Source organism: Budorcas taxicolor, chromosome 1 (genome assembly GCF_023091745.1).
Source record: "Budorcas taxicolor isolate Tak-1 chromosome 1, Takin1.1, whole genome shotgun sequence".
In the NCBI taxonomy this organism is placed as follows: domain Eukaryota; kingdom Metazoa; phylum Chordata; class Mammalia; order Artiodactyla; family Bovidae; genus Budorcas; species Budorcas taxicolor.
Window position 1 is genome coordinate 9404233 of NC_068910.1, and position 25578 is coordinate 9429810.

A 25578-nucleotide genomic window follows, 5' to 3' on the forward strand; every position below is an offset into this window, starting at 1 on the left:
TTCTAACATCTCACATTCTGTGCACTCTCATGGCTCAGATGAAAATCTGTTTTGCTCACAGATGTATCCTGTCCCTTCCTCTGCCCACCCAACCTCCCATTCCAGTGCTCCTATGTGTGGGGAGGAGTCTGGACGGGGCAAGGTCTCCCTGGAGGCCATTCAGTTTTAATTCACTCTTCCATTCCTTCCATTATGCTTAACACAGGCTTCTCCAGGCTTGACACTGGGTACCTGGCAAGAATGGACACAGCAGGAATTCAAATGACTTACCAAAACCTTATCCTCTCTTTAGTTGAGGCAATGACTAAATATAGAAAACTACTACATAGTTTTCTTGAAAACTATTACATAGTTTTCTTGAAAACTATTACAATAGATAAAAGAAAATGTTAAGGTGATAAATATAAGAAAAATACATTTAAAATAAGAGCATTTACTAAAAATAAGCACGAAAAACACTTAACTATAAAATATTTAGGAATAAAATTATCAAGAAAAGTATAGGAACTATATGGGTGAGAAACCTCTAAAATCTTATTAAATGACATGAAACTCATAGAACATTATTAAAGGGTAAGATAAGAACAAGTGGAAAGATGTTAAATTCCTGATGTGGTGTGTGGTCCAGATCTCAACTCTCAGCTCTCTCTCTGAGAATGGTCCTCAGCGAAGACAGCCACCTTACCCGAGGTTAATCACTGCCACCCTGAAGGTAACCCCCTGGCATCCTAGTTACTACTTCTCCTGCAAAGATAACCACTATTCTGATTTTCATTACTGTAGACAAATGTTGTCCATCTAAAATTTCATATAGATTGACTTATACAATATGTACTTTCCATAGTGCTTTTTCATTTAACATTATATCTGTGAGTTTCCTCCATACTGTTGTGTATTGCTTTGTCTTTTCTTTTCCATGTCTTTATAGTATTCCACTACACAACTACATATACCACCATCATTCTTAGCTTATTGACTTTTGTCTTCATGCTTGTGGACCCAGCGTTACAAGGTCTCCAGACCTCACGTTAGTATGGAAAGCAGAAGAAAATCCTGCTGTTGGCACCACCCACATCTTTCCCCTTTATCTGGTAAGCCAACACCTTTCCAGAACTCCCAGTAGACTTATATTTATCTCCCAATGATTAAAACTGGGTCATCTGTGGCCACTCCTAGATATAAGGAGATTAAGAGATGAGGGAATGGGGTCAGAGGATCACTTGGGCCTGGACACTTGCTGCTCTAGACAAAACTCAGGTGTGTTAGCAAAGATGAAGGGGAAAAGGGTATTGTGAGGCAACCAACAAAACCTTACAAAGTGAAAAGATGTTCAAATTCATCAGAAAGCAAGGAATGCAAATCAAAGTGAAAACTTTAACAATGGAAAAACTATGGAGACAGTAAAAAGATCAGCGGTTGCCAGGCATTTGATGGGGAGGGAGAGATAGGTGGAGCACAGGTAATTTTTTAGGGCAGTGAAAATATACCGTATGATACTATTGACACAATGGTGGTTGTTGTTTAGTCGCTCTAAGTTGTGTCCGACTGTTTTGCCACCCCCTGGGCTGCAGCCTGCTGGGCTCCTCTGTCCAGGGGGTTCTCCAGGCAAGAATACTGGAGTGGGTTGCCATTTCCTTCTCCAGGGGATCTTCCCGACCCAGGGATCGAACATGCAACTCCTGAGCCACCTAGGAAGCCCTGAAATAATGGTAGATACACGTTATTAGACATTTGTAAAAACCCATGAAATGTACAACACAAAGAACGGACTCTGTAAACTATGGACTTTGGTTGATGATGTGTTACCACTGGGTCACTGACTGGAACAAACTATGATACTAGTGCAGGGTGTTGATGGGCAGCAAAGCTGTGTGTTGCAGGAGAAGAGGTTATATGACTCTTGGTACTTTCCGCTCAATTTTGCTGTGAACCTAAAACTGATCTAAGAAAGTCTTTTTTTTTTTTTTTTTTGAAGAATAATAATGAGAATAAATCACTTTAAACTGCATGGGGCACAGGTTCAATTCCTGGTCGGGGAACTAAGATCCCACATGACGCATGGTGTGGACAAGAAGAAAAAACAAAGGAAAAAGAGAAAACACCAGGTCTGGCTTTCAGGGATGTGAGGGAAAATATTTGTCCAAACACTGTTGCTAAAGCTAAGATCAGTTATAGCCTTTTTGGAAAGCAATTGTGTGTGTGTGTGTGTGTGTGTGTGAGATGCCCAGGCTTAGTTGCTCTGTGGCATGTGGGATCTTTCTGGACCAGGAATCGAACCTGTAGTTCCTGCATTGGCAGGTGGATTCTTTACCACTGAACCACCAGGGAAGCCCTGGAAAGCAATTTAACAAGCTCCAATAAAATAAAAATGCATATGCTTTTGGACTCTAATCCCAATGTTAAGATTCTCACAAGTGTAGTAAAAAGAAAATTGCAAAGTGATGGCCCATCCACGGGGCACCATCGGTACATTTTTGTATCTCCATACTGTTCTGGTTACTATGTTGTGTAATATATTACCCAAATTTAGTGGCTTAAAACAACAATATTTTAATTTTGCTCACAAACCTGCCCTTTGTGAAGAATTCAGTGGAGACTGCTCTTCTCTGCTGTATCTTAGAAACTAGGGCTGGAATCATTTGAAGGCTCCTCACTTGAAGTCTGGTGTTTGATGTTGGCTGTCAGCAAAGACTGTTTTCCTTCTGGCCACGCTGCATGACTTCCCTGACCAGGGATGGAACCCAGGCCCTCAGCAGTGAGCACCCCAAGTCCTAACCTCCGGACTACCAGGGAATTCCCTGTCAGTTAAGACTTTCCCTGGGGCTGGAACACCCACATTTGGCCCCTCCATGTGCGGGCTTCCCCACAACAGGGTGGCTAGGTTCCAAGGATGATTGTCCCGAGAGAGAGGAAAGGAAGCCAGATGAAAGCTCTATCATCTTTCTAAGCTAGACTCAGAAGTCACAGAGTCATTTCTGCCTCATTCTCTTCATTAGAGTCAAAGTCACTAAGACCAGGCCTTATCCAAGCAGAGAGAAATTAGACTCCACGTTTTGTGGGAGAAGTATCAAAAAGTGTGGGGACCTGTTTTAAGTCACCATCAAAAAGGAGGACTTTGAATAAATAATACCACTTGATTTAGGGGACCTACCACAAAGTTGAGATGAGAAAAGTAAGATGAAGAAAAATGTATACAAAAATGATCTAAATATGTAAAACAAAGACAAACCACTCTGTGAATGTGTGTATACAGTATGTATATGTGTGTATATATGTATAGCATATATATATATATATATATGCACACACACTATATATGTGTGTATACATATGATTATATAAGCAAGGAGAAATACAGGGAACATATTCTGGTGACCACAGGTTCCAGAGAGTAGTGATGATAGAAGGGAGAGGCAGAGGAAGCAAAAGAGAGAAAGACAAGACTGTTCAAAACTAGCAGTGAGGATGGCTTCTCCTTTCTGCATTTAATTTATACAGTATATATTTCACTGTATGAGGAAAGTGATTCCTTAGATATGTTTAGGTGGTAAAAACGAATCAAGAAAGTGATGACCACCTTACCTTAAAACTCAGGATAGAGCAGGAGGGAATGGCTGGTGGGCCACAAGAGGAGCTGCAGGGCCCTGACAGTGTCTTCATCTGGGCTGCCCTCCAAGTTTCTGGCCTGTGGGAAACCATTGAGTGGAATGTCTTTGCCTTGCACACCTTTGGTATATTCCACATTTAAAAAAAAATTTAATTCAAAAATTAAAGGGGGGTGGGAGGGAGGCTCAAGAGGGAGGGGATATATGGATACTTAGAGCCGATTCATGTTGTGCAGTGGAAAATCTCATGACACTGTAAAGCAATTATCCTCCAATTAAAAATTTTTTAAATAATAAAGTTTTTAAAAGAAAAAAAATGAAAGAAAAGCAAGCCTTTCAGCAAGTTCCCAGTAGAAAGAGCGAAGAGCCAGGAGAAGGACTCTGACCTGGGGCCACCAGACCCTCAGATCAGCGGATGTCCCACGTGGAGGTCTAAATCCAAGGTGTTCAACAGGGAGGTAACACCCCAGGGCTGTCCCTGCTGAAACCTTTCAAGGCGGGAGAGAGCAGAACCCAGAGTGGAGCCCTGGGTCATTTCAACCTTTAACTATAGTCTGGGTTACACCTGGCAACAGAGGTGGGAAGAAAACCAGGAGACCTGGATGCTCCTGGGAAGGTGGTTCTTGAGGTAGAAGGGAGAAGTCTGCCATGGTGGATCAGGCTGAGACTCCAGAGGGTCGGCTCTGTTCTCAGCTGCTCAGCAGTTCTGTCCGCCCTGTTAGCCACTGGGAAGGGCTGGGCTGTGAGGGGCGGGAGGTGAGCGCGCAACTGCAGGCAAGTCTTGGGGCTTTTGCGTGAAGGGAGAACAGTGGGGCAGGAGCGAGCAGAGCACATGGCGATCAGAGGAGGAACCCGGCGCTTCCGACCCATCGCTTCTCTTTTCTGCCTAAAAACCAGGTGAGGCCATTGCTAGGGGAGGGTGAGCAGGCATTGCAAGAGGCTAGAGGATAGGGCTGGACTGTGAGCAGCACGAGGGGCCTGGAGGTGAAGGAAGGAGGGGAGGTGCTGCTCAGAGACCTCATCTCAGGGACGTAGAAGTAACCAGGCCCCAGGCAGGAATGGGCTGTGAGGTGAAAGAGGCCATCCAAAGGTGCAGGGTACCAGCATTGGACCAGGAGATCAAGGCAGCCCTTCTGTGCTGGAGACGACGGCAGGGGAGAGCTTGAGGTATGTGTGTGAACAGCTGTGGCGCCTTGTCTTCCCTCCAGCCCTGGGCTGGGGCTGGGAGTGAGGCAGTGCTCCTCTCTGCCAGGGCCTGGGCCAGGGGAGGGCCGGGGCTGGGAGTACATAGAGTTGTTCTGGAATCAGATGTCTCCTGGAGTTCCTTTCCCTTCCGGTTTCTCAAACCAAGCTGGCCTTTCTCACTCAACCCTGTCTCCTCCTGCCTGGAGTCCTCCCAGGACCCCTAGTCCTCATCGGTTGGATGAGCATCTCTGAGTAGGGAACATGATGTTCCCACCCGGGCAGGAGAGGGACTCAAATACCAGATGTCTCCCTCTTACCCCCGGCCAGCCCTGGGATTAGGCCATGGTGGGAGGGACTGGCTTCAGATCACTCCTAAGATTTTTCTTTTTCTCCCTCAACACATATATCCTTGACACATACACCCTTGTCACCAGCTCATGCGGGGAGTAAAGAGTCTAGTGAAGCAGCTGGAAGAATTTTCACTGTGCTGGAAGCCAGGCTGGTCTCGGCGGGCCCTGCATCTGTACTCTTATGGTACTTTCACCAGCATGTTGTCAACCTGGCAGTTCAACCTAGTCCCAGATGTGAGGCTCACCCACCTGTTATAGTTTTGCCCGTGGATCAGGTATGAGGATAACTCACCCTAGTCTGAAATTTTGAGGTCAGCTTTGTCAGGGAGTAGCGGTTGCTTTTTCTGTGAGCTGGTGATGTCCAGCTTAAAGTGAGCACAGAGGGAGAGACTGCACCAGCCACCAGGCCCCAGCCCCTGACAGTAGTTGTGCCTTGGCCCAGCCCAGGCAGATGAGAGGCAAGGCTGGGAACCTCCTGGACTGTTGCCTGTGGGCAAAGCCGAACGCAGGGGTTGTGTGGATGCCTTCCCATGAGTCTACCTCTTTCTTCACAGTGGAGCAAGCCAAGGCCCTGGATGAGGGCTCCAACTCATCCTTGTCTGGTGGGGCCTCGGGCAGGAGCTGTCAGCTGGGTGGAATCATCGTGAGTTCTCAGGCAGACGCAGTGCCTGAGTTTGGGGTCTGTGGGGGTCATATATACCCTCTGTCCCCCAGCTCCATCCTGCTTGGGAAAGTGTTCAGGCTTCCAGAGCTGCCAGGGGGCAGAGCCCATCCTCTGGGGTCCAGGCCAATTCCTGGGGGCCTTTTAGCCCATGCATGGCCCCATTCTCACCCTGGGCCAGTTGCGCAGCTCTGGGACAGCACACCCAGGGGCCAAGGGGTCTCCTGCAGGATTCCCACTTGCCTGGGACTAATGCGCATGTGCCTCAAGAGGCCTCTTCCCCGCCTGTCCCACGGGCCTGAGGCTCAGTTGCTCCTTCAGCTGCCTGGGATGGGCTGAGGGCAGGCCTGGGAATGTGTACTAACTACAGGTGTCCCTTCATGCCCAGAAGAAAAACGTCCAGTTTAACTATGCTTGAAAGTGCTGTTTTTGCTTATCAGGTGGGTCTGGACTTCAGCTCTTCCTTTTCAGTTGTGTGTTAAAACAAACAAACAAATCCAAGTGCACACCCCTCCTTCCTCTTTCTGGGGGTGGAGGGCCTGGCCAGAGAGGAGATTGCTAGATCCTCGCTCTCAGAAGCACACACAGTGACCTCTGACCCTTGCCTCAGTGCAGTTCTGCCAAGGGAGGAGGGGCCGTGGAGATCTGGCCGATACCATCTATTTCCATTGCCTTCCCCAAGAGTGGACTGGCATACACCCATTCTTCCGCCTGTGGGGATGGACTGACTGGTGAAGAGTCAGGTCCTGCTGGCTTCCGAGTGCCAGGACAGCTTCCAGTCCCCCTTTGCTTTCATCTTCCAGTCGACTCAGCCTCTAGCACCGTAGTCTTCAGACGGGCTGGGCACTGCTTGACCCTGCGTACTTAAAAACAAGCTAGATGACCAATTTTAGAGAATAGAAAGAAGTTCTCTTGGGAAAGAAGTCAAAGAGGAAGGGGAAGAAATGTCACACACTAAAGACACAGAAACAACCAGGTCAGCAAGGCGTCTCTGGCCAAATTTCATCTGGATATTTAGGGTGACTATGGATGGAGGAGCCTGGTGGGCTGCAGTCCATGGGGTGGCGAAGAGTTGGACACGACTGAGTGACTTCCCTTTCACTTTTCACTTTCATGCACTGGAGAAGGAAATGGCAACCCACTCCAGTGTTCTTGCCTGGAGAATCCCAGGGACGGGGGAGCCTGGTGGGCTGCCGTCTATGGGGTTGCACAGAGTCAGACACGACTGAAGTGACTTAGCAGCAGCATGAAGATGACAATTTCTGAGAAGTCCTTACCTGGAGGGAGCCTTGCTTAAAAATCTTAAATCTTGTCTTTCTCTTTTGTCAGCTCCCCAGATGCTTTGAGAACCATAATTGTGTGATGCAAGTCAAGGCAGTGAGGGACGCTGCGTGCTTGTGTGTCCAAACTGCTCACTTTAAAAGGCAAAGGGAGGGACTTCTCTGGTGGTCCGATGGCTAAGACTCTACTCTCGCAATGGAGGGGGCCCAGGTTCTATCCCTGGTCGGTGAACTAGATCCCACACGCTACAGCTACTAGTTCACCTGCTGGGACTTCCCTGGTGGTCCAGTGGCTAAGACGTCACACTCCCAATGCTGAGCACCTGGGTTTGATGCCTGGTCAGGGAATCAGATCCCACATGACCCAGCCAACACCCAGCACAGCCAAACAAGTAAACAAATAAAAGTACTAAAAAAAAGAGCCCACTTGCTGCAGCAGAGACCTGGTACATATAAATAAATATATAAAAATTTTAAAATAAATATTAAAAAAAAAAAGAGCCATATACAGAAGAGGAGCATGACCAAGGGCAACCACAGGCACTGGAAGCGTGATCATCCTTGAGGCAGGAGACTGGGGCTGCTCTCCATGTGAGTCCAGAAGCACGAGGATAAGCTCCAGAGCACTGGAGGAAAGGTCCAGGAATGCCCTTCAGACCCCAGTATCATAACTCTTGATAATTTCTGGAATTTAAGCACTGTCAGGAATATCCACGGCAGGTCATCAAGATTTTGTTCAATGAGCAAATGAGCTGAGTCAGACCTAACTGTTGTCTGTTGTTCATCACAGCTGTGTCCAACTCTTTGCAGCACTATGGATGGCAGCACGCCAGGCTTCCCTGTCCTCCACTATCCCCTGGAGTTTGCTCAAATTCATGTCCATTGAGTCAGTGATGCCATCCAACCATGTCATCCTCTGTCGTCCCCTTCTCCTCCTGCCCCCAATCTTTCCCAGAATCGCAGTCTTTTCCAGCCACTTGGCTTTTCACATCAGATGGCCAAAGTATTGGAACTTCAGCTTCAGCATCAGTGCTTCCAGTGAATATTCAGGACTGATTTCCTTTAAGATTGATTGGTTTGATCTCCTTGCTGTTCGAGGGGCTCTCAAGAGTCGTTTCCAGCACCACAGTTCAAAAGCATCAATGCTTTGGTTCTTGGCCTTCTTTATGGTCCAACTCTCCTGTACATGACTACTGAAAAAACCATAGCTTTGACTAGAAGGGCCTTTTTGGCAAAATGATGTCTTTGCTTTTTCATATGCTGTCTAGGTTTGTCATAGCTTTTCTTTCAAGGAGCAAGTGTCTTTTAATCTCATGGCTTCTGTCACCATCCACAGTGATTCTGGAGCCCAAGAATAAATAGTCTGTCACTGTTTTCGTTTTTGCCCATCTATTTGTCATGAAGTGATGGGACCAGATGCTATGATCTAAGGTTTTTTTTTTTAATATTTATTTTATTTTGGTTGGGCCAGGTCTTAGTTGCAGCACTTGGGATCTCGGATCTTAGTTGTGGCAGGTAGAATTTTGTTGCAGCATGTGAGATCTAGTTCCCTGCTGCTGCTGCTAAGTCGCTTCAGTCATGTCCAACTCTGTGTGACCCCAGAGATGGCAGCCCACCAGGCTCCCCCGTCCCTAGGATTCCCTGACCAGGGCTCAAATCCAGTCCCCCTGCCCTGGGAGCACATTGCCTTAGCCACTGAACCACCACCAGTTAAGTCCCGATTTTAGTTTTTTTGAATGTTGAGTTTTAAGTCAGCTTTTTGACTCTCCTCTTTCACCTTTATCAAGAGACTCTTTAGCTCCTCTTCACTTTCTGCCATTAGGGTGGTATCATCTGCATATCTGAGGTTATTGATATTTCTTCTGGCAATCTTGATTCCAGCTTGCGCTTCATCCAGCCCAGTATTTTGCATGATGTACTCTGCACAGAAGTTAAATAAGCAGGGTGACAATATACAGCCTTGATGTACTCCTTTCCCAAGTTGAAACCAGTCCATTGTTCCATGTCTGGTTCTAACTGCTGCTTATTGACCTACAGGTTTCTCAGGAGGTATGTAAGGTGATCCGGTATTCCTACTTCATTAAGAATTTTCTATAGTTTGTTGTGATCCACACAGTCAAAGGCTTTAGCATAGTCAATGAGGCAGAAGTAGATATTTTTCTGGAATTCCCTTGCATTTCCTATGATCCAGTGGATGTTGGCAACTTGATCTCTGGTTCTTCTGTCTTTTCCAGAACCAGCTTGTACATCTGGAAGTTCTCAGTTCACATACTGTCGAAGCCTAGCTTGAAGAATTTTGAGTGTCACCTTGCTAGCGTGTGAAATGAGTGCAATTGTGCGGCAGTTTGAACATTCTTTGGCATTGTCTTTCTTCGGGATTAGGATGAAAACTGACATTTTCCAGTTCTGTGGCCACTGCTGTGTTTTCCAAACTTTATTGGCGAATTGAGTGCACCACTTTAATATAATCATCCTTTAGGATTTGAAATAGCTCAGCTGAAATTCCATCACATTCACTACCTTGGTTCGTAGTGAAACTTCCTAAGGCCCACTTGACTTTGCATTCCAGGATGTCTGGCTCTAGGTGAGTAATCATAGCATCATGGTTATCTGGGTCATTAAGACATTTTCTGTGTATTCTTGCCAACTCTTAATATCTTCTGCTTCCGTTAGGTCCATACTGTTTCTGGCCTTTATTTTGCCCATCTTTGCCCTTCATATCTCTAATTTTCTAATACATATATTTTCTAATTTTCTTGAAGAGATCTCTAGTCTTTTCCATTCTATTGTTTTCCTCTATTTCTTTGCATTGTTCACTTAACAAGGCTTTCTTATCTCTCCTTGTTATTCTTTGGAACTCTACATTAGAATGGGTGTATCTTTCCTTTTCTCCTTTGCTTTTCACTTCATTTCTCAGCTATTTTTAAGTCCTGCTCAGACAACCATTTTGCCCTTTTGCATTTCTTTTTCTTTGGGATGGTGTTGATCACCAACTCTTGTACAATGTTATGAACCTGCATCCATAGTTCTCCAGGTACTCTATCAAATCTAATCCCTTGAATTTATTTGTCACTTCCACTGTATAATTATAAGGGATTTGGTGTAGGTCCTACCTACCTAGTGGTTTTCCCTACTTTCTTCAATTTAAGTCTGAATTTTGCAATAAGGAGTTCATGATCTGAGTCACAGTCAGCTCCCAGTCTTCTTTTTGCTGACTGTATAGAGCTACTTCCACTGGACATGGAACAACAGACTGCTTCCAAATCAGGAAAGTCGAGTACATCAAGGTGGCCTATTGTCACCCTGCTTATTTAACTTATATGCAAAGTACATCATGTGAAATGCCAGGCTGAATGAAGTACAAGCTGGAATCAAGATTGCCAGGAGAAGCATCAATAACCCCAGATATGCAGATGACACCACCCTTATGGCAGAAAGCAAAGAACTAAAGAGCCTCGTGATGAAAGTGAAAGAGGAGAGTGAAAAAGTTGGCTTAAAACTCAACATTCAGAAAACTAAGATCATAGCATCCAGTCCCATCACTTCATGACAAATAGATGCAGAAACAATGGAAACAGTTACTTTATTTTGGGGGCTCCAAAATCATTGCAGATGGTGACTGCAGCCAGGAAATTAAAAGGCAGTTGCTCCTTGGAAGAAAAGCTATGACCAACCTAGACAGCATATTAAAAAGACATTACTTTGCCAACAAAGGTCTGTCTAGTCAAAGCTATGGTTCTTCTAGTAGTCATTTATGGGTGTGAGAGTTGGACTATAAAGAAAGCTGAGCACTGAAGAATTGATGCTTTTGAACTGTGGTGTTGGAGAAGACTCTTCAGAGTCTCTTGGACTCCAAGGAGATCCAACCAGTCTATCCTAAAGGAAATCAGTTCTGAATATTCAATGGAAGGACTGATGCTGAAGCTGAAACTCCAATATTTTGGCCACTTGATTCGAAGAACTGACTCACTGGAAAAGACCCTGATGCTGGGAAAGTTTGAAGGAGCGAGGAGAAGGGGACGACAGAGGATGAGATGGTTGGATGGCATCACTGACTTGATGGACATGAGTTTGAGCAAGCTCTGGGAGTTGATGATGGACAGGGTGGCCTGGGGTGCTGCAGTCCATGGGGTCGCAAAGAGTCAGACATGACTGAGTGACTGAACATACTGATAGAGCTTCTTCATCTTCAGCTGCAAAGAATATAATCAATCTGATTTCAGTATTGACCATCTGGGGATGTCCATGTGGTGTTGGAAGAGGGTATTTGCTTTGACCAGTGTGTTCTCTTGGCAAAACTCTGTTACCTTTGCCCTGCTTCATCTTGTACTCCAAGGCCAAACTCCTGTTACTCCAGGTATCTCTTGACTTCCTATTTCTGCATTCCAGTCCCCTATAAGGAAAAGGACATCTTTTTGGTGTTAGTTCTAGAAGGTCTTGTAGGTTTTCAGCATTAGGGCATAGACTTGGATTACTGTTATACTGAATGGTTTGCCTTGGAAATGAACCGAAATCATTCTATCATTTTTGAGATTGCAGCTAAGTACTGCATTTCAGACTCTTGTTGACTATGAAGGCCACTCCATTTCTTCTAGGGGATTCTTGTCCACAGTAGTAGCTATAATGGTCATTTGAATTAAATTTGCCCATTCCCATCCATTTTAGTTCACTGATTCCTGAAATGTCAATGTTCACTCCTGCCATCTTCTGTTTGACCACTTCCAATTTTACCTTCATTCTTGGACCTAACATCTTAGGTTCCTCTACAGTATTGTTTGTTACAGCTTTACTTTCAAACACATCCACAACTGGGTTTTGTTTCTGCTTTGGCTTAGCCTCTTCATCCCTTTTGGATCTGTTTCTCTGCTCTTCTCCAGTAGCATATTGGACATCTACCATCCTGGGGGGATTCATCTTTAAGCATCATTTCTTTCTGCCTTTTCACACTGTTCATGAGGTTCCCTGGTGGCTCAGATGGTAAAGAATCTGCCTGCAATGCAGGAGACCCAGGTTTGATCCTTGGGTCAGGAGGATCCCCTCCATGGAAAACGGAATGGCTGCCCACTCCAGTATTCTTGTCTGGAGAATTCCATGGACAAAGGAACCTGGTGGGCTACAGTCCATGGGATCGCAAAGAGTTGGACACAACTGAGCAGCTAACACTTTCAGACCTAATTACTGACATTCTCATTCAGAACTTAGATAATACTCATCTGAATTCACAAATGATTATTTAATATGTTCCTGGCTGACGCTCTGCATTTCTCCAATCAGATAACAGCATGTACTGCTGGCCATCATCTGTGATGGGACATTTGTCTTTAGAGAGGATGTGTAAAGAAAGCAAAATTCATATTTAACATGAATGATGTGAAACAACTCTAATCTCCTTTATCACATTATAAGTAATACTGTTTCAATTCTGTTGTTAAAAAGTTGATGCACTGAAGTCACTAAAGATATATTCAGTTAATTTGATGGCACAACTTTCTAGCTTTCTGTTAGAACATATATAGAAAGCAAAGTCCTCATATAATGTTCACTGTTCAAGGTGAAGGCTGCGGACCATACGATCCTGTCATTTTCCTGGCACTTCTTAACTGTTCATAGTAATACCACCACCAAAACCACAAAGGCCAAACCATATTTAATGTTTAAAGCCTCGAAACAAGGCCAGTTTGGCTTTGCGTAGTTCAGCAACCAGCTTCTCAGACCCCTATCACATGAGTGTTTTGTATATTCACCTGTTACTTAGCCCTTTTGTAATGTCAGATGAAGGCAAGATCAATGTGGAACATGGTTTTGTTATAGAATGAGCTTCCTTTGGTCACTGGGAAAGAAACTGGAAATACAGTGGGCTATCACAGAGGCACTGCTAGTTCTGTTTGCAACAATGTTGTTGTTTAGTCCCTGTGTCTGACTCTTTGTGATCCTATTGACTGTAACCTGCCAGGCTCCTCTGTCTATGGGACTTCCCCAGCAAGAATAGTGGACTGGGTGCAATTTCCTTCTCTGGGGCATCTTCCCGATCCAGGGATAGAAACTGTGTCTCCTGCATTGGCAGGCAGATTCTGTATCGCTGAGCCACTAAGGAAGCCAATAACTACGCTACAGAGAAGGAAGTAATTAATATAGTCAGACAGGAGAAGTTCTCTACTGGGCTTCATTAGTGAGTATATCATTCCCCAGCAAGAGATATACTGGATGCTCTTGTATACCATCCCCAAACAATTCAAATAGCATGTTGTGGTGGTTTACTTCATGTGCCAACTTATGGGCCATGGGGTGCCCAGGTATTTGGTCCAACACTGTTCTGAGTTTCTGTAAAGGTGGTTTTGGATGACATTAACATTGAAATCAGGCTTCCCAGGTGGCACTAGTGGTAAAGAATCTGCCTGCCAAGGCAGAAGACAGAAGAGACTCAGATTTGACCCCTGGGTTGGGAAGATCCCCTGGAGGAGGGCATGGCAACCCACTCCAGTATTCCTGCCTGCAATATCCCATGGACAGAGCCTGGTGGTCTATTGTCCATAGGGCTGCAAAGAATCAGATATGACTGGAGCAACTTCACATGCATGCACTCAACATTAAATCAATGAGCTCAGTACAGCAGACTGCCCTCCCTAATGTGGGCAGGCCTCATCCAATCAGTTGAAAGTCTGAACGTCACAAAAAGCCTTGGCTCTTCCAAGGAAGAGAGAATTATCCTGCCTGACTGCCTCCATACTGGGATGTCGTCTCTTCCTGAGTCTTTAACCTGCTAGTCTGTGCATGAGAACAATGCTATTGACTCTCAGTTCTCAGGTCTTCAGACTCAGCCTGGAATTGAACTATCAGCATTTTTAGGTCTACAACTTGCCAACTCGCCCTGCATATCTAGGGACTTGCCTGTTTCCATAGCTGTGTGAGCCAATTCTCTATAATCTCTCTTTCTACCTGCCTCCCTTTTTGGCTGCAGGATCTTAGTTTCCTGCTCAGGGATTGAACCTGTGCCCCCTGCAGTGGAAGCACTGAGTCCTAACCACTGAACCACAAGGGAATTCCCCTCCTTTCTAATTTTTAAGAGCTCACACCCCAATCTCAATAATGTATCTGCCAGATGAATGCTGTGATGGCCTAGGGTCCTGAAATGAGAGGACAAAAACAGAACACAGGCTGCACCAAAGATTCAGACGTGATTTGTCAGCCTTTATTAACCAAGAGCAAAGCCGAGCCCTAGAGTTTCCTTTTAAAAAACCCAACCTTCTTTATGGCAAACAATGATTTTAAGTATATGTTCAATACTACAGAGCAAGAATTGATTACTTTCTAATCACTTATTCTTCAGAGATTAAAATACAAGTGTAAAACAGGTTAAAACAAGATTCTCCCCCATGATTTAAAAATAATTCCAATTGAAAGACATTTCAAACACTACATGTAGAACTCAGGACCAAAAAGACCTTACAACATTTTTACCTTTGAGGTAGCACAATAATGCTGAATTAGATTTCTTTTACTACAATGAGTTCAGGAAAACAATGAGGAATCTACCTTTCACTCAAGGTGGCCTAAATGGTTTTCTGCAAATCCCCCATGAGTTTGGTGACAGTTTTCTCCTTTTTTTTTTTTTCTTGAAGTATAAAGATAGCCCTGCAGTGTGTAAAAGGAAACCCACGGGAAGGCTGCTTCCCATAAAATAGACATTAGAAACATTGAGCAACGTCAGCAGTCAAGACAGGAGGAACAAGAGGTAATTGTAGTGAAAAGCCAAAACAACTTGCATCTTGGCGAGATTGGTTTACAAGTGCATGTCAAGAACAAAAATTCCAACATTGGCCAACTGAAAACAAAATATAAAAGATGACATTCATGGTCTTTCTCCTTTTGCTCTGTGCAAAAATGCTCTTTTAATTTCCATAAATGAGAGGATTGCTTGTACACTATGACAGGCATGGAGATGCTGTGTGTCCAGGGGTGGCTGGGCGCCAGTGGCACCTCACTGACCATTCTGACTAGAGAATCTGGGAAGTAAGAGGATGAACAGTACCTCTCCTAGCTGGGGAATCAGCTCTTGACACTTCGCTGCTGATATCACTCATTAAACCGTTCAAAGAAAAGCTCCACCCGGATTTCTGAGGATCTACTGCAATCATACATGACACATTTGTATATAAGGATGACGGATTAAGAGGACAGGAAAGATGAACCCTTCCTTCAGAGAATACAACCAAAAGAAGAGGGCGAGGGGGGTGTGATAAAGTGGGGCCAGTGGGAAAAATAATACTGCAGGTTAGACCTCAAGGCTCTCAGGAACAACCTCCACCATGCAAAATCAATAGCAAAGCCAGAACGGAGGGCATGAAGTTCTAACCCATCCTAGAAGAGAACGATATAAAACAATGATCAGAAAGATCTCTTCCCAATAGGTGCTCCTCCCTGTGAGGCTCAGCTCTCAGCACAGGGCTTGCACAGCACGGTGCGGACAGCAGAGTCCAGAGTCGAACCTGGTCTGCTGCCTTCGACTCCCCGTGCTGTAAGGAAAAGCTGGAACACTGTCAGGCTCTGGGTGCCTTGGTAACAGCTGTGTCCTTTTCACTCACACTGGTCCCTTGACTCCCTTCCTCAAGCCAGACCCTCAAGGGGCCCTACAGGCAGTGAGGGTCTGGACTGATGATCCATATGGCCATCCGCAGTTAGAGCAGGAAGACTTAAACCTGATGAATGCTACTTTGTAAAACAGAAACCGTCAGTATGCTGGGGGTGTCACAGAGCTTCTATGAAGGGGAAGACTGAACTGGGATGTGAAAGAGGGCAGGATGAGAAGTCCTACCCCTAGCAGCCTGCAGGAGTGACTGGCTCGGAATTCACAGCTGGCCCTAACTAATGCTGGCATGGGGATAGGGTGGGGCGGTGTAAGGGGGCACGTGTTCACACGGAGTCCTTACACAATCTGGGGGCGAGATCTCTGCGTCACTCCTGAAGCCCAATGTACCTGTTACCTGCGTGAGACACAGGTATGGCTCTTGTCTGCTAAAGTGCAATGTCTGGTTTCTTAATTTATGTGATAATAAAGCAATGCCATACAAAAGAAGAACCTTGGAAAATCATGGGGAGAAACCACACAGGCTTTCCCAGTGCTAGCTGCCGGTTTTGGAGTATTAGTTACAACCTTTCCCAATTCTGAGAGCTGCAACGCAGGCTGCCGACTGAGAGTCTTTCTGCTTTCACTTCATGGAGAACAAGGAAAAGGGAGAACCGAGCAAGGCGATGATGAGCCGCTGCTCTAAAGATCTCTCAACTATACTGTCTGCGGCAAAAGCAGACAGCCTGGTTTAAGAGGGCAATGGTGACTGCATGGGCTCCATCGCTGTCTACAACAGGGATGACTTGAGCCCCAGCATGTTAATCTCCCAGGGATTCACTGAGATATAGAAGTTTAAAAAATTCCTATCAGAAAGGGCCTCTTGATTTAATATAAACGTGGCTATGACATCCAAATTTATCTTTAGGTAAATGTCACACTGCTCCTAGGATCTCTTATAACATCTGATTCTAGGTCATTCTGAAGAAAAAAATTTCATTCTGAAATATATCTAGTTAATTATGATAATTCATCAGAACTCTACCTGATATAATCAAAAGCTTAAAAAAAGCTAAGTTACTTTCCTATGGGATTAACAACTGGAACCCCAAATATCCCAACATCTTAATTAGAAAGGTCTTTGCAGTAATTCTATGAAATTGTACACGATACCAATTTTTTTTAAACAAAAAGAGTTGATCTTTAGGATGAATGCTTGAGTCAGCTGACAAACTGATATAAAGGAGTATGTGCAAGGGGAATTCTCTAAATAGAGGGAAAAAATTTTTTTTCCTCAAAGATAGCTGCTTTTTCTTTAAAGAGTTTAAAAACTGATGGTTCAACAGCAAAGCTACGTAACCACTCTGGAGTAGAAGGGAAGGGCTTTGCCAGCACACTGCCATCAGCTGGGAGAAGCGACTGGAAATGAGACAGGCAGGAGTGGCCTGGGAACATACTTAGGTCAGATAGAGCAGTGGCAGTCCCAGACCCCGACTCCTCATAGATGGACAGCAGTCCACTCATGCACACTGCACAGAGATTAAACAAAACGAAAAGAAATGTACTAAAACAAAAGAAAACACACCCCCCAACCCAGAAAACCTTCCCCGGCTCTCTGCTACCTGAAGAATGTGCCAAACCCCAGTTTTCTGCTCTGACGTGGATTCTGATGACCGATCAGTGAGCTCTGGGGTGCTGACCTGCTGGGCCCTGGGCAGGACCTCTCCCTAAGCATCACCGAGAATTGGGGGACAGCTGTCGTGTGCCACTGTCAGCAGACAGTACAGTGCCACAGGCCCACAGACCTCCATCACATCTGCCACCACTTTAAACGGTACAATCAGAAAGGCTACAGTTGTGAACAAATGTTGACTTTCTCCAAAGACAGATGAGGAGACGGAAGGCTACAACATGTCCCTCCTTGAGAGAGGTTGGGGGAGGGTGTCTACAGTACTTTCAAAAGCCATAGTAGCAGCAAGAGAGGAAAGGAAGATGTTTACACTTTGGACTTTGTATCAGGCACTTAAATTGTTGGAGAGACATGCCATTTGGAACCAAAGATGTGAAGACTGGGTTGGAGTGATCGTGACGAGTGGTCTAACAATGGACTTTCAGAAGCAAAGTGGAGGTGTGGGTGGAACCTCTCCCATCCTTTAGTGCTGACTTTCAAGTTTTCTAAGTGCCCACGGCCATGGCAATGGCAGCGGCGGTGGCAACAGCAGGAACGGTTCTGTCGTGTCTTCTGTTTGTGTTCTGTGGCTGACCGGAAGTTTCTGGTGTCACACTGAGAAGGCTCTGGGGTGTGGCACACCTACTGCCCGGGATCGATCAGATCCATGCTGGAGCCAAACATCTTCACCAGCTGTTCCTCATAGTGCGAGATGTTCCTCTTCATGATGTCCATGCAGGGCCCCAGCAGCCTCTCGAACGCTTGCACATCCATAACTGTATTGTTAGAAAGAGGTGAGGGAGAGGATGAGTTCTCCACACAAGCAAGTCAAAGTCGCTTCCCTCACGTAAACCTTTTCTTAAACATGTCCATTCCTGTCGAAGGAATCAGACTACTGGATACTGGACACTTGAAAAAGACGGGGTGTTATGTGGAGGCAGCACCCATTCTCTCTCCCCACACAGCCCTGGATACCAGTCTCCATCTCTGCTCTTTCCACACAGGCTGGGGGCTTCTATGTCCGTCTCATTCACAGGCTATTGTCAGTGCTCACGAATGTTTGCTAAAAGAACACATTCACCCATTTCTAGTTGGTCACACAAACTGTGCAAGCCTAGATGTGAGAACTGGTGGAGTAAGTCAAGGCGTGTTGATGGGGAAAAAATACTGCATATTAGGGGAAAAAAAATTAACGCACAAAGCATCTTTCTTACCTAAGCATTTCACATCTCCCACTGCATAAGCCGAAGCAGCTCTGGGTTTGTTGGTGACCAGTGCAAGCTCTCCAAAGTACTGCCCCTTGTGGCAGCGCGCAATCTCGACCTCCTGGTTCTCACCATCCTTGTTGACTTTAGTCTAGAACAGGTAGAGAACACAACTGATTCCAGAATCACAAGTAGACACGTCCAGTTGCACACCCTTGCGGTCCCTTCTCAGTACACTTGCCACTATTACCTAGAGATTCGTGTTGCAGAGACTGACTACACTGTGTAAACTGCATGGGCTACTCCCTGGGGCCTGGTTTAACCAAAGGAGCTGGCTTTTACCAAGAGGTGAGGTGTGCGTATATATATATAAATATTATTCTAGTATATATATTATATACTAATATCACATATTAATGTAATACAGTATATAAACCAACATACAATATTATGTTAATATACTTTAACATATATTAAATGTATGGAATATTAATATATTACATGTACCTTTCAATATATATATGAATGCAATCCATTTGGTAGATGCTGACTTCTGAGACACAAGGGAAAAGACAAGGTCTTTGGCTAATTCTTCCTAAATAATGCCAATGCTTCTCTTGGTTAGAGTCACATCCAGAGCTACTTCTCTCTGACTGAAGGCCCAGCAGGACTCAGACAATACATTACAGAGAACAATTTCATTTTTAAGTACTATCTGCATCTTAAACTAGTGGTCCCACTACATTTGTGCAGAAGAGTTAAGTAACTAAAAAATTTTTATAGTAGTTTGAATTTTAAAATGATAGTTTAAGAAATCAAACAGGTTATATTTTGTGCTTTTTGAATTACGGAGAATAATGTACTATATTTTACTTACTATCTAGTTTTTTTTTTTTTTTTAACAAATCTATCTGCTAAGCTAAGCAATAACTTGTTCAAATAAAAAAATACTTATAACTTATTAGTAAGAATTAGTTTCAACCTGTAAGAGCCACTTTATGGCAGGGGCAGATAAATAATTTTTTGAAGGTTAATTTAGCAAAATAAATAAAAGCACCATGCTCATGGTTTGATTTTCCCTCCTTCCACACTTCTGCCCTGACCTGTTTGCTCTGAAGCTGATCTAGCCCTTCCGAGCCAATGCTCTCTCTCCAGTGTCTGTCGTAGTCTCTGGGACTCCAGACATGCTCATGTCCGCCTAATCCCTTCTCTAGAAAAGCATTTATCTCACTGTATTGTGAACACCAGCCCCCTGTAGGTTTTGATATCATGCAGATTCTGATTCGGTAGGTCTGGGCAGAGAACAAGACTGAATCTCTGACAAGCTTGCCTTCTTTCCCAATCCAGTGTCACAGTGCTGTTGGACCTACAAACACAATACTATGCTGTGATCAGTACAAACATATATCAGTAGTCTAAAAACTATAAGTAAAAAAATTTTAATTAGGAATCAAGCCATCTTATAGGCAGTAATCGTATTTTTCTTTCTCCATTGCTGCTGTTTAGTTGCTCACTCGTGTCCGACTCTCTGCGACCCCATGGACTGTAGCCTGCCAAGCTCCTCTGTCTACAGGATTTTTCAGGCAAGAATACTGCCATTTCCTTCTCCAGGGGATCTTCCTGATCCAGGGATCCACCTCGCTCTTGCAGTGGCCAGCAGATTCTTTACCACTGAGTCACTGGGGAAGTCCTCTTTCTCCACACTTAACTTTTACAAAAAATATTCTGTAAAAGGTTTCACACTAAGTTGATTTAGTATCATATAGTAAGTCAGTATTTTTAAAAATTATTTACTCTTAAAAAAAACTGAAACAATATCTAATGATGATGAATTTATCCTAAGAATCACTCTTTCCACCTATAGGTCATTGTGTTTGCTAGGTCTCCATATCCATCAAATGGCCACAATAATAACTGCCCTAGAGACTCCCTTTCTAGCATGCTAAAAAGGAAGCTTTTTCATAACCAACACTCACAATGTATTCTTTGTTATATATTCAATAATCTTCCCATTTTCTATTAGGGTACTTACCCTTTTCCTTATTGATTTATAGGCCACTACTTCTCATATCCTTAATTACATAACAGAGGTAAAAGCAACAAAAAAGATACATATACTAAATCTTTATCAGTGAGTGGGGTTAAATCCTGGTTTCTGTCAGTCACATATCTCACATAACAATTATGATTCTGGCACATGAAACACACTTCACACTATTAAAGTAAACAGTTACATTCTGTGCATACACCTGGCATCTGTATCTCCCCTGGAACAAGCCACATCATCACACATAAACTCACCTTGCTTTTGATCAGGATGCTCACTTCACCAGACTCTATAATGTAAAAGCTATCAGCCTTTTCACCCTGAAAAGGGAGAGGAGGGGAGGTCAGAGCCATACATATGTACTGAAGGATACAGAAATAGACAATCTTCACATTGCCTGAGCTCCAATTTTATTATTTTCCAATTGATGGCTAACAAATTCAGAACAAAAACAGGAGGATCCTGATGTCAGTCCAACTACGACTGACAAACATCTCTCCTTCCTAACATGGAATATTCCCATCTGTCTCCGTGAATATACCCAGGCTGGCAACTGCACAGATCGTATTCTTACAGCTCATGTTGGTCAGCTAACGAGACCTATGATAAGGGGTAAGTAGCCAAGTCAGCTGCAGGCAGTATCAAGGTGACTCCTGGCTAACCCTGGGTCATGAAGCCCAGCGATGATCTCCACCATCAAATTCAGAGGACAGCATGGAGCTGGAGAAAGCACCACCTTGGTGAGGCAGGTGCCTTCATGGGGGCTGATGTCACTCTTATAAGCCTCAGGCTTGGCTTTGCTTGTTTTGATGTTAAATCACTTAGCTGAACCAGTTATTCAGGTAATTCAACAAATAATTATTATGTGCCGTGAGAGATAAACCAGTGGATAAACAATATCCCTACCCTTGTGGAAACTACAGTCTGGTAGAGTAAACAAACTGTAAATGACCAACATAATGAATCAGTAAATTATGCTGCTGTACTGGAAGGCAATAAGGGCCATAGGAAGAAAGTAGAGCAGGGAATGTGGGATCTGGAGTGTTGAGGGAAGAGATGTTACGTAGCATACAGGAGCACCTCAGTGAGAAGGTGAGATGTGAGCGAAGCCTGGAAGGAGGTGAGAGGCAGGCAAGCAGCTATGGAAGAGGAGGCTCTCAGGCACACATCAGTCTCTGGCTTCTCACCTAACTTCTGAAGCAAAGGCCATCTACACTGAATAATCCAATACTAATCATGCGCTCTCATTCCATGTGACAGGTTGTATGTCTCCATAGGACTTCATGTCCTTCATGCATCACACAGGGACCACACACAGCTCAGGCTGACATTCCTGAGTTAATCTAGTCCTAGGTCACCACATAATAATCACTGCTCTATAGCCTTATAAGGGGCTGTCTGTGGATTTCTGTGTTGCTATGTTGGGTAGGTACCCTGCATACCTAGATAGATCAAACCATCCTTTAGTTTGTTAGATCAAACCGGTCAATCCTAAAGGAAATCAGTCCTGAATATTCATTGGGAGGACTGATGCTGAAGCGGAAGCTCCAATATTGTGGCCACCTGACGGGAAGAACTGACTCCTTGGAAAAGACCCTGATGCTGGGAAAGATTGAAGGCAGGAGGAGAAGGGGACAACTGAGGACAAGACTGTTGGATGGCATCACCGAATCGATGGACACGAGTTTGCGCAAGCTCTGGAAGCTGGTGATAGACAGAGAAGCCTCGCAAGCTGCAGGCCATAGGGTTGCAAAGAGTCAGACACGACTGAGCGACTGAATTGACCCTACATCCAAATCACCAATAAGCATAACCAAATCACCAATAAGTTCTATTTGTGTAATACAAATAGGATATAAAACTTGAGGATATAAGTTGATGAAGGATGGGAAGCCATGAAGGAAACTAAAGAGGAGCCAGACACAGGGCCACCAAGAGGGAAAATCATTTCTAGGTCCAAGGAGGGAGTTTCATAAAGGAAGATGTGATTACCAGTGTTCAGTGTTGCCGGGAGGTCAAGAGTAATAGTCAAATGTATGGAAACACCGGTGACCAGGAAGAGAGCAGTGAGCGGTAGAGCAGAACTGTAGAAGTGAGAAGTGGTGAAGGGCGGTGTCTGAGCCCTTTGTTGAGAAAGATATACAACAATCATAATTTAAAGTGCTCATTTCAATGCTGCGGCCTGATGAATTTTTACACTTGTACACACCTGTGTAACCACCCCTAGAACAAATGAAAACTGCCTGAGTGACCCCTTTTACATTCTTGTGCCCAAATTCCTACTCTTTTGTTTGTGTGTGTTAGTCGCTCAGTCGTGTCTGATTCTTTGTGACCCCGTGGACTGTAGCCCGCCAGGCCTCTCTGTCCATGGGATTTTCCAGGCAAGAATACTGGAGTGGGTTGTTGTTTCCTTCTCCAGAGTATCTTCCCAACCCAGGGATCGAACCCGGGTCTCCCGCATTGCAGACTCTTTACTGTCTGAGCCACCAGGGAAGATACTCTTATGTTTCAGGTATACCAATAAGGAGTAAACCTACACAACCCTGGGCACCACAAGCACCGTCATCCCCAGTAAAGGCAATTCCAGGTCAGTACGTGCGCATGGATGGACTTTCCCCTGTGAACTCACTGTGTGGCTCTGGGCCTGCCCCTCAGGACCTGTGAGTAATAAACCTTGTTTTTTCAAAGTTCCCAGATGGTTGTTGCTCAAGGTGCATCTTGCAATCATAATAAGAACCAGAAGGGCTGGTCCAGCTATGGCGCTGGCTCTGCCAGGGTAAATGTTTGTGAAGGCTCACCGCAAGTATTAACAGTATGGGCAAAGATAAGTGCGAACAGCATCACTTTCAATAGGCTGAGACGGTCACAAAAGACTCACTATTAAGATGTCAACTACTCCCCGAACTTATCTATAGATTCAACTTATGTAATCCCAATAAAAAAGCTCAGCAGTTTTTTTCGGTAGAAGTTGATAAGCTGGTTGTAAAATGTATACAGAAATGCAAAGAGCATAGCACAGACAAAATAATTAAGACAAAGAACAGAAAATTTGGAGGGCTTTAAACTATCTGATTGAAAGATTTACTACATAAAGCGATTGTAATCAAGACAACATAGCATTAACTGAGAGACAGGCATAGATCAGTGGAACAAAAGAGATCAGACACAGACCCAAACATGTATGGGCGACTGATTCTCATGGCAAGTGTCCAGCAACGGAATAGGAAAATGGTGCTGAAGTAACTGGACATCCATATGAAAAGCTCTAATCTTCTCTCTCTTGTAATTAATTCAAAATGGATCACAGATCTAAATGTAAGATCTAAAACTATGAGACTAGAATTGCATGGTTCAGTATAGGAGCCACTAGTCACATGTCACTACTGGGCACCTGAACTGTGGCTTGTATAAATTCATAGGTGCTGTAAGTGTAAAATATACGTTGAATTTTAAAGACTGAATATCCTCCAAATGTAAAATATCTCATTATTAAATTGTTATATCACTTAGATGTTGAAATGTAATATTTTAGATATAGTAAGTTAAAATACCCTATTAAAATTAAAGTTCACCTTTTTTTTTTTAATTTGGCTACTAAAATATTTTAAATTGTTTGGGGCTCACATAATATTTCTACTGAACAGTACTTGCCTAGAAGTTAAATAAGAGAAAATCTTATTGATTATGCAAACTTTTTTTTTTAAGTAGGACACAAACAGAGTGAATTATAAGAGGAAAAAAATGACAAACTGGACTTGCCAAAATTTAAAACTGTTGCTTTTTAAGGTATTACTAATAAAATGAAGAGCCAAGCCTCACAGCCACATTCTGGGAGAAATATTTTCAAATCGTTGGCCTGGTAAAGGATTTGTTCTCAGAGTACAAAAAGAATTCTTACAACGCAGGGGATTCCTTGGTGGCTCAGTGGTTAAAAATTCACTTGCCAATGCAGGGGACACAGATTCAATCCCTGGTCAGGGAACCCCACAAGCTGCGACTAAGCTCACGGGCCACAACTACCGAGCCAGTGATCCAGAGCCGGTGCTCTGCAGTGAGCAGCCAGGGCACCACAGTTAGGGAGTAGCCTCTGCAATGGCAGCAGGGCTGCATGCAGCAATGAGCCCCAGCACAGCCATAAATCAATGGATAAATCTTTTTTTTTTAAAGAATTCTTACCACTCAATATATTAAGAAGCCGAATGACCTAATTTAAAATAGGGCAAAAGGTGTACTTCACCAAAGAAAACATACGGATGAAAAGCAATCACAGGAAAAGATGTTCACCATCATTAGACATTAGGTAGATGTAAAATAAAACCAAAATGAGATATTCACTCTAGGATGGCTAACATTAAAGACCCGGTACTAAGTGCTGATGTGGACGCACAGCAACGGGAACTCTTGAACACTGTTGGGGGAATGCACAGTGGTACAGACATCTTAAAAAACATTTTAGCAACCTGTGAAACAAATGTTTACCATGTGACTCAGCAATTCCATAAAAACATATATCCATGCAAAGACTTGTATGTGAATGCTTATTGCAGCTTTATTCATAACTGCCAAAATTTGGAAAGACCCCAAATGGTTCTCAACTGGTGGGTGGAAAGACAAGTTATGGTACATCTGTATAATGGAATACTATTCTCCAACAAAAAGGAATAATCCTCTGAAACATACAACATAGATAAACCTCAGAAACATTATGCTAAGAGAAATAAGTCAGACACAAAAAAACTACACATTATATGGTTTCATTTGTGTGAAATTCTAGAAAAGGAATTTCTAAAGTGATAGAAAGCAGATCAGTGGTTTTCAGGAATAAGGGGGTGGGTGAGGGGATTTACTTAAAATACAAACAAGCAGCTTTTTGAGGTGATTAGAAAAGCTCTACACTATGATTATAGGGGTGGTTATAAAACTCTCAAATTGTATACTTGAACTTGGTAATTTTATTGTATGTCAAATACAGGGTAACAAAGCTGACCAAACAAACAAGGAGACAAACAAAAC

The 25578-nt window shown here is 43.9% G+C and overlaps 1 protein-coding gene across 1 annotated transcript in view; it reads right to left on the reverse strand.

Annotated features, from left to right (window-relative positions):
- Positions 1-14248: 14248 nt before the first annotated feature.
- Positions 14249-25578, reverse strand: part of PRKAR2A (protein kinase cAMP-dependent type II regulatory subunit alpha) — a 65437-nt gene continuing 54107 nt past the window's right edge. Inside the window, exons 9-11 of the mRNA XM_052650109.1 lie at positions 20820-20885; positions 18528-18669; positions 14249-18089 (exon numbers count right to left, since the gene is read on the reverse strand). Coding sequence (XP_052506069.1) covers positions 17956-18089; positions 18528-18669; positions 20820-20885 — 342 coding nt within the window. The 3' untranslated portion in view covers positions 14249-17955. The remainder of the gene's footprint in view (positions 18090-18527; positions 18670-20819; positions 20886-25578) is intronic.